At 44.6% G+C, this 9,315-nt stretch overlaps 1 protein-coding gene across 12 annotated transcripts; it reads right to left on the bottom strand.

Annotated features, from left to right (window-relative positions):
* Positions 1–58: 58 nt before the first annotated feature.
* On the bottom strand, positions 59–9,153 carry ATAT1 (alpha tubulin acetyltransferase 1). 12 transcript variants are annotated; one of them, XM_069073173.1, is made up of 13 exons: positions 8,975–9,153; positions 8,431–8,491; positions 8,188–8,279; positions 7,955–8,015; positions 7,707–7,820; positions 7,421–7,522; positions 6,263–6,308; positions 6,084–6,152; positions 4,576–4,647; positions 4,182–4,425; positions 1,322–1,449; positions 716–758; positions 59–381 (listed from the first exon to the last, which is right to left on the bottom strand). In XM_069073173.1, exons 1-13 carry the CDS (start codon positions 9,079–9,081, stop codon positions 105–107), a joined length of 1,416 nt encoding a protein of 471 aa, XP_068929274.1. In that variant the 5' UTR covers positions 9,082–9,153; the 3' UTR covers positions 59–104. The 12 variants fall into 12 exon arrangements, with proteins under 12 accessions (XP_068929274.1, XP_068929278.1, XP_068929275.1 ...); XM_069073177.1 differs by having other exon boundaries at positions 59–457; positions 8,975–9,152; XM_069073174.1 differs by having other exon boundaries at positions 1,322–1,407; positions 8,975–9,151.
* Between the last annotated feature and the right edge of the window lie 162 nt (positions 9,154–9,315).

Raw genomic sequence — 9,315 nt, 5'->3', positions numbered from 1 at the left:
TGAACCGCCTCCAGACCCCAAAGCGAATCTTTCCAACACAACACACTGAAATCCAGGCTCCTGACCACCAGCCTTTAATATTAAAAATAAGTAAAGTCCTCTGTTTAAAAATAAAACACAATTTGGGCAGATAAGACAACTGGATGGGAAAAGGAAAGATGCCCAACCCCGACCGACCAACAGAAGTCCCCGAGGGCGGGGCTCATTATTTCTCCATGGGGTGGAGCCAAAGTCTCCCGGCAGGGGATTACCCCAAGAAGGACGAGATGAGGGCCCAGGTCACCAAGGCCTGGGGCTTCGGTGCTCCTGGAGGTATCGAATGAACCTTGCGTTGACCATGGGATCCCCCAGTCTCCATAATGGGACTGGGGGCTGCAGGGCCTGTGGAGGGGAGGAGGACCTGGTTCCCCCCCCTTCTTGCTCCCCTGAGACAACCTGCTGCCCCCTGTCGGTACACCTGTTCAGGTGGGATGGAGAGGGGATGAAAGTATTATGGGGATGCTCATGGGAGAAATTTGGGGGCGAATCCTGCTAAGTGTTAAGAGAAATTAGGGAGTTATTTAAAAGACAAAATTAAAAGGAAGTTTCTAAGATGTTAAGTGGGAAGAAAGAAACTCGTGATGTTATGTGAGATCAGGAGAAAGCTTAGAAAGCAGAAAAGGGGAGTTAGAGAAATATATTCAGGGATGGTATAAGGATGCAAGTTAGACCTCACCTACTCTCTGTTTCTTGTTCCCTCTTCCTCTGTTCTTGGTTGCCTGTGGAAACAGGGTGTGTGTATCTGTGTGTGAATGTGTGTGCTCACACTCATGTGTATTTGTGTGTTGAAAGAGAACAGGAATGGGTATAATGTATGTAGCTTGAGGGGGGGTGAGGATAGAAAAGAATGGTAGAGCTGATAAGGACCTTATAAATTATATACAGTAACTTCTAGGAAATTCTAGGGATTCAGCCAGTAGAAGAACTACAGATCCCAAAGACAGGCAGATTCTGGACAGCTACCAGTTGTAGGAGCAGTGATTCATAACTACAAAAACCTTATAGGCCATATAGTCTAACCCCTTCATTTTACAGATGAGGAAATTTGGGCCTAGGGAAGAGACCCACCTAAAGGAAATTTATTAGGGAAGTGATCCAGTGACAGTCACATAGTGACAGAGGTAGGATTCAAATCCAGGTCCTCTGACATCAAATCTAGTCTCTTTCCACTGTACCATAAGGAAAGCCAGAAGTAAAATGACTTGCAAAAATCATGACTAAGTCTAGAAACATAGATCTCTTGATTCCTAGACCAAGATTTCCCACAATGCCTTGCACTTACCTGATGGTATGATGGGGGATGAGGAATCTGGCTCCCCATATCGACTGTAGCTGCAGTTCTGAGCCAGCAGTCCTTGGGTTGATTCCCTGTAGAAGAAATGGGCTATGGGGGAGGTAACAGAAAAGGAGCTGGAGGATGGAAAGATGGAGTGGGTAGCAATGGTAAATGAGAGGTGTGGAAAGGAAGAAAAGGGAAACCAAGAGAAGGCAAGCTAGTAATGATCATTTCTGGGCTTGTGGCAGATTTAGGTTGTTACTCCTTAGAATAACCTATGGGAATGTTGAAATGAAAAGGGCCTGGAGTATAGGATATTTTAGAATGAAGGAAGGCAAGTGGGTAGGGAAGACTAAATCAAGAGAGGAAAAGGTCTATGGTATATAGAAAGCATCACAGAATTATGGACTGAAAACGAGGAGATTCTCAAATCAGGGATACGTAAAAGATATCCAAGGAGTCATAGTGCTGTGACAAGTCTGGATATGGGGATAACTAAGGATGGGGAGGGAGGAGGGTTGCAGTTAGAATCAGAGGGTAGTCCACATGTGGAGATGAGAGTCTAGACACCTAGTGATCATATGCAGGTACAAGATTATCAGAGATGAAGAGAAGGGAAGGGAATCCTAGATACTGAAACTCTGGTGATTCAACCAGTGGAAGATCTACAGATCCCAAAGGTGGAAAAAGTAGAGGCAGTGACAATAGGATCTCAGGTGGAGAGATTCTAGAATTCCCAAGGTGAGAGATGGCAGAATAAATGAGGCTTTGTTTTGTTTTGCATTTCCCACTGAAAAATGTCCATTAGAAAACACACAAAAGGATGCACACTTTATTGAGACAACACAGGATTGGGGAGAATCCTGCTCCCCAGGGATTAGGGACACATTGTCATCTACAGCACAGAAGATGTGAGAGAGGGTAGGGTTATAGACCCTTACAGGATATATGATTATACCCTGAGGGCCTGGAAACAGAAGGAGGAGATTCCTAGCTCAGTATAAGGGAAGAAAGGAAAGCTAGAGGATAAATAGGTTGGGTAAGGAAGGGCCACAGGTTGGGAAAGGATTGGTACACACTCATCTCAAGACAATCTCAGAGAACAAGCATACACCATCATCTAATTAGTTGTATGGGAGAAATGGAAGAGGGGATACTAGGATCTAGTAGATCCTTGAGACCCAGGTTTGTTTCTTTGTATATGACTAGAGGTAACCCCAAGAAAGATCCTCTCAGAGGATGCTGTGAAAGTGGTAGTAGTAGTGATTTCCCGGTAGAAATCCCAACAGGGCCATAATCCAGGTTTTAGAACAGGTTATATACAGAGAAAAGCATTGAGGAGCCCTGAGCTCCAATTGGCTCTCTCCACACACTACCTTTTGGAATTTAAGAGCTTTGCAATGTTGAGTGGCTCCCTTTGGGAATCAGGTTAATTTCTGAAGAACCTATTACTTTAAACATGGGCCACAAGGGAGCATGACTCCTTGGGGTGGGGTTGTAGAAGGGAGTTTGGAGGCCAAAGGAGTGGAATAATACTGATCTAAGGGGAAATCCAACGCCAATGAATGGAAATAGGAACAGGAAATAGGGGAACTAGGTTAACTATATCTGTTTCTGGGACAAGGATCCTTCAAGGATGTGGTAGAGGAGGCTAGGTCTACTGTTTATTCTAGAATACAGTCCTGGGATCTGTAAGGTAGGTTTTTTTGTTTTGTTTTGAGGGGGGAAGGCAAGGCAATTGGGGTTAAGTGACTTGCCCAAGGTCATACAGCTAGTAAGTGTGTCAAGTGTCTGAGTCTGGATTTGAACTCAGGTCCTCCTGACTTCAGGACAGGTGCTCTATTTACTGCTGCCCCTGTAAGGTGGGTTTTAAAAACTATCTTGATAGTTTTAAAAACTAACTTGATAACTCTTTTCCATTGTAATCCTATTATTTTATTTTGTGTATTTTAAAAAAATATTCTGAGAAGGGGTATATAGGTGTCACTAGACTGCCAAAGGGTACCATGACATAGAAAAAGTTAAGAACCCTTGTTCTAGAGTCTTGCAGGATTCTGGGTAGGTTTCAGTGTATTAACAACTTAATCCAACAGAGCTTCCATCTATTGGTTAGGAAAAGTATTCAAAATCCAATTAGAGAATTAGAAATTGTTACTCTTGGAATAATAAAATAGGGATAGGAATATTATTCTGCCACTGGATTAACCTGGCAAGGAGTTAGGAGACTGGATTCTAGTTATTAGGGCTCCATTGCATCCTAGAAGATTAAATGGGAAAATGGATCCATTCAAAATTAGGTGGTCTTAAGTGAGGAGGGGTAACTATCAATATCTGTTATTTTCAGGGCGGGTGAGGGAACTGTGGAAGATATGGAGGGACAGGATGAAGGGAGAGGAAATGAGAAAAGAAAGAAACGGAGAATCAGAGATAAGACAGCCAAGGATAGAAATTAAAGAGATACCCCCTCCCCTACCTGTAGGCAAGTACCATCAGTATGCAAAAGGAAGAAGTAAAATGGAAACCATTTTCTCATCAATGTCATAAGTCAAGATTCTAAAAACTTACTGCTTAGTGCCTTTCTACCAAAACAAATCCCAGGTATTATTTACCTCTCCTCATTCTTATGATTTTAAAACTGTGCTTGATTTTGAGGACACATACTTTCTCCTCCCTTTCCCTGCCAAAGCAAACTAACCTTGGCATCCATAAAGTCTTTGCCACTTCTTCCCTTCAGACAAGACATACATATCCAACACCCCAGTCTGTCAGTTTCCAGGTTGCCCCTTTTTGATTCTAACACTTTGACATCTCTTTTAATAGTTTCAAATCTCTTCCCAACTCTACCCCCATGCCAAGGTCTTATTACCTGGTACGTCTGCGTTGAGCTGGGCTGCCTCCAGGATCAGTTGCAAGCAGCAGGCGGGCAGTAGGGTGTGGGGGGCAGAGGCGAAGAGACCGTAGTAGCTCTTGCTCTGGCAGAAAAGGGCGGAGGGGACCCCGGTCTGGAGAATTGCCCAGGCTGCTGGATCGTGGGGGTGGTCGGGCTGGAGGTGTAGCACGTCGTGGGGCTCTGTTCAAGGGCCATGGAGGCTCTACAGCCACCTTCAGAACTAAGGAAGAAACAGTGACAAAGAAAAAGAAAAGATGGCAAGAGAGAGGGTTTATACTGTAGAGCAGAGACAAGAAGATATCAGACCCTAAATGGGTACTGACAATCTTCCCTTTTTTTTAACCCCTGCCCTTACCCTGACCCTTCTTACATTCTCGGTCACTAGAAGAATATGGTTTAATCTCTCCTTCTGCCTTCTTGGGGGGCAGCTTTCTGGCTGGAGCTGGAGGGAGAGGTAATATGGGCAGAATGAGCACTAGGGAACAGACCTTTTCTTGACAGTTCCCCACTTCCCTTCACTGAGAAAAAAAAATGCCACTCCCTGATGTCATGGTTCTTCTATTTGCTGTTAGGATGTTGAGTCAACCTCCACCCCTAGAATCAGCTTCATGATGTGTCTACAAATTGACAGGGATACCCAAGAATACTGGAACAGTTGGGAGACAAACAGAAGGGAGTATTCCAAGCAAGGAGTCGGGAAAGAAATCAGAAAGGATAATTTTGGGAGATGCAGGAAGGACATAGCCACTGAAGCAGAGGGTGGAGCTCCTTACTGGTTAGAGGGTGGTATCAGGCACCCTTGAGAATCTGGGGCAGTAGTATGGTTCCAGCCTGGGCAGTAAGGACCCTGGGTCCCTCTAGATGAGATGGACAAAGTCCGTGGTTAATCAGGAGTTAGTCTGAAGGGGCTGGGGAGGTCAGAGAACAACCTCTTGGTTTTGACCGCAGGTGAGGAAGAGATTTAAGTTCCATTTAAGGAGAAAGAGGAATGTGAAGCAAAGACTACAATGGACCAGGAGCATAAAAAATAAGGAGCATGAGAGAAAAGTCACAATCAGATGACCACAAAATGACCTCACCTCTCTGCTTGCTCCCTCTGTCCCTCTTGTCTGAAGAAACAGTCAACTCACATTATTTGCGGCAAATCACTTTCAATCTTTTATTGACTACTACCTCTTCAGCTGACAATTTAAGCCTCTGAATATTATTGGCTTTTGATGTTGATGTGATCACCAGCTTTGTTGACTTTCACTCTCTTATACAGTCTGCAGCCTAGAGCCCTGAAAGAGCTAGAAGGGAAAGCCTTAGAAACCAAACTAGTCACTTCCTTGTATCCACTAAGGAAAAGTATGAGACAATCAAAAAGCAAACTGAAAAACTGAGCAATCAGGCTGGGACTGTGCAACTATCTGAGTTTCAGCATTCCATGTGTGACATTTAGGGGGATTAGGATTTTGTAGACAGGATGGGAAAGGTTTCTAACTAGTTTCTGCTGAGTGGCTTCATTGTAAGAGTTGCTTTAACTTTCACAAATTATAAGGACACCTTAAATTATCCTATCATATAAAAGTGTATTCCTGCTGAAGATGGAAAACTGGCACTGTTGACTCCTTATAACCTAAGGGAAACGTAAAAAGCTTCTGAGAAATCTGCTCAAAGAATATTGCCTTCAAGTACTATATACCATCAATAATCAAACCAGAATGTTTAATTAAAAATCATGCCTGAAATGGAACTTGTCATATTCCCAGATATCAAAAGTAGTCATGTAAAAGACTCCTGGAAACTTGAATGGCTTTCTTTTCCATTCCTGATAGCTATCCCATCATAGCTGCCTCTAAAATGATGTTCAAACTCTAAACTACAGATCAAGTTTACCATTGGGTGTGTTATCAACCGAGGCAGCACGAGAGCAGCGAGTCGCCCTCAGAGAGGAAGCAGGGGACCCTGTGAGAAAGGAAGTGGGGGCTCCCTTAGTCAAGGGAAGAGGGCAATGGGACTAATGGACATATCCCCTAACCCCAACTCTAGGATTGAGGAGGGACAAGGAGACTCACGGTGCTGGTGGGCGAAAAAGCCTTCAAAGATCACAAAGTTGTTCACCTGCATGTTGGAATGAGAAAAATTAAGTTATTTATTCAGTCATTCAAAAACATAAATGAAGTACTCCCTATCATACTAGAAACTAGGGAGGGGAAAAATAATGATAGCTAACATTTATATAGTACCTACTATGTGAGATGTGGTTCTAAGCATTTTACAAATATTATCTCTAATCTTCACAAAAATCTTGGGAGGTAGGTGCTATTATTACCCCCATTTACAGTTGAGGAAACTAAGGCAAAACAGGGGTTTAGTCGGGCCCAGAGTCACATAGCTAGGAAGTATCTGAGGTTAGATTTGAATTCAGGTCTAGGAGACAAAGTCCTTACCCTCTATGTCCAATTGAAGCATCAAAGACATAATTCTTATTCTTAAGGTAATCATTATAATAATGAGAAAGGATACATACATGTACATGATACATTGAAGATAAGTTACAGAACACAAGATCAAGTGCAGCTTGTGTGGCATTAGACACATGCCAAAAAGAGACAATTAAGACATTATTTGAATGGACTGGATAGGCATGCTAGGAATGAGCTTTCAATTATCACCTGAAGAAAAGGACTGTGTACTATGGGAAGACATTCTCATTGTGGGGAATGGCTTGTGTAAAGGAAAGACTGTGAAATGATGAAGTTGCATTTGGGTAACAGGGAAGATGAATTTGGCTACAGCACAGGAACCAAGATGGGGAGCCAATATGCATGAGGGTAAGATGGAGAGAGAAGACAGAAGCTTAGCACAGTGACTAGCACATAGAAGGGTGCTTAATAAATGTTTAATTGGGGGGGGGGGCCAGGTAGCACAGCAAGTAAGAGCACCAGCTCCAGTGTTGAGATTAGACCTGGAGATCGAATCCTGGGCTCGGACACTTAGCACCCACCCAGAAACACCTGGCCGTGTAACCTTGAGCAAGTTACTTAACCCCGATTGCTTAAAAAAAAAAATAAATGTTTAATTGACTGACTGGAAGAGCCTCGGGGCAGAGTATAGATTGCACATAATAGAGATGAAGATATTCTCGATAGCCCCCAACAAAAAAAATAAACATAATTGGTAGGTTTTTCACTCTCATCTGTTCTAGGGTCATATTTTCCAGGGCTTCTAACCTGTGGCACTGTGGACTCCAGATTGTAGTGTTTATTCAAGAACCGTAGCAACTTCTCTGAGGGCCGGTCAATAGCTAGTTGGTGTGGTTCAACTCGTTCCTTCTGCAGGATAAAAGAACTTCAGACTATGGTAAAGAACTGGAGAATAAATTCAGAGGGACAGAGGGTTCACAGAAGCATTTGGGAGTTCAAGGGAAGGCAAGTGGTCTAGGAGACAGGGGCAACGGCACAGGAGGCTTTAATTTGCAATTTGAAAGTACTTTAAAATAAAAGCTGGTAGTCATACCTCTAACATATACTGGAAAAGTTTCAGCCCATGGCCATGACGTTGCAGCGATTCATGGATATAAAAGTCCAGTATACAAAGTGGCTCTACTTCATTATGAGCCCCACGATCATCCTGAAGGGAGGGACGGATATGAAGTGAGGGAAGTGAAGAGGCCCGGATGACTTTCAGGGCAAAGGCATCTCTGCTTCACCCCACCCCATCCCTACCAGACTCAGAAACCGAAGCATACCATCCCTGTAACTCACCAGTACAAAGAGTTTCTTATATCCAACTTTGAGAAAGCCAATAATAGCTCCTTTTCCAGCCCTGTGGGAAGGGGAGAGAGCGGGAGAACTCATAGCTTATCATGGAGAGAGAAGAGGAAGAAGAAGGAAAAGAAAGGGAAAGAAGGAAAGGAAGATTATGTAGCTAGAAGGTATTAATAAAGAGAAAGTACAGAGAGACATAATTGGACAGCACACTAGAGTCCAGCACTCACGGACGGGCTGAGGTATCCTTGAGCACATACATAACATGTCGGTTACTCTGCATTCTTGAAGCACTGGTGATGGGACCAGGAAGATGCTGCGCCTAATAAGGTGGAAGAGTTTAAGTATGTCCTTCTTAAGACCTCCCTTAATCCCTTCGGCCCCTTCAAAGCCTCTCAGATCACTGGGGAATGGGGTCTACTGGCCCTCTTCCTGTCACCCTTCGTCCCCATAATGAGATTTCTTCCCAGTACCTTGGCTGATGCCTTTCCCAGTTCATCCACAACAGTCATGATTTGCTGCTGGAGATCAACTCTGCAGAGAGAGGAGAAACATAAGTCATTGAACGAGCCTGCATGTCCAGGGAATGGTCCTGGGGAAGGGAGAGCTAACCTTAATTAAAGATCCGGGTTTCCACCTTCAACCACCTCTGCCTTAAGACTCCTTCATCCCTGATTTTGTACCCTTCTTGGGGACCTAAGTAACTGATGCCCCTCTCCATCCTACTCTGGTGGAACTTGTGGGGATGAGGTGGACAGAGCCAAAGGGTTCAAAACCCTCTACCAGCCCAGGATAATGGACTAGGTGGGGATCAGAAGGCATTCCCATCACGTAGATTAAAAAGTACACTCCACTTTGTATTTGGACCAAGCAATGGACTAGAGGATGAAAAGTCACAGAACCATGCATTGCCCTAACTACCCTTTGCCGTAGGGTGAAGGGTCCTGGGGGGAGGTTGGGGCAAATGTGGGTGAGGAATGGAGGGGCGTGGTCGGCGAATGAGGGGTGAGAGGTCACCGAGCCGAGGTTGTGGTTCCGGTTCGGCGGGCCGGAGCACGGAGGTGTTGGTCCAGTATGGTAATCGGCTCCGGGAACAGGGCGTCCACATCGAACGGGAACTCCATGGCCCATTGTGCGCTCCTGGCCACGCCCCCTAACCGGCATTTCCGACCAAGAGCCCCGCCCCTTCCGGCTCTCTAAACTACTAGCCGAAGCCAGGCTGGGTAGCGCTAGCTTCACTTTCTTCTTCTTCCTTCTTCCAGCGTCATATCAACCGGCCAGAGAATCCCAGTGCCAGCCCCAGACGAACATCCTGTTATTTCCACAAAGCCAATTGTGTGGCTGTGACCCCTTCTCCT

The sequence above is a fragment of the Petaurus breviceps genome, unplaced genomic scaffold (genome assembly GCF_028583685.1).
Source record: "Petaurus breviceps papuanus isolate PSGF00001 unplaced genomic scaffold, PetGlider_PUasm1.0 90865, whole genome shotgun sequence".
Classification (NCBI taxonomy): domain Eukaryota; kingdom Metazoa; phylum Chordata; class Mammalia; order Diprotodontia; family Petauridae; genus Petaurus; species Petaurus breviceps.
Note: the sequence above shows the minus strand (reverse complement) of the source record. Positions and strands in the feature narration are given on the sequence as shown.

What these genes read in the sequence shown, in the direction of transcription:
- ATAT1 (XM_069073173.1), bottom strand. Translation starts at nt 9,081, where the DNA reads ATGGAGTTCCCGTTCGATGTGGACGCCCTGTTCCCGGAGCCGATTACC. An exon ending in ATAAGAAACTCTTTGTACTG is followed by an intron (nt 7,821 to 7,954) that starts GTGAGTTACAGG and finishes CCCTCCCTTCAG; the next exon opens with GATGATCGTGGGGCTCATAA. An exon ending in TTCTTCTAGTGACCGAGAAT is followed by an intron (nt 4,426 to 4,575) that starts GTAAGAAGGGTC and finishes TTTCTTCCTTAG; the next exon opens with TTCTGAAGGTGGCTGTAGAG.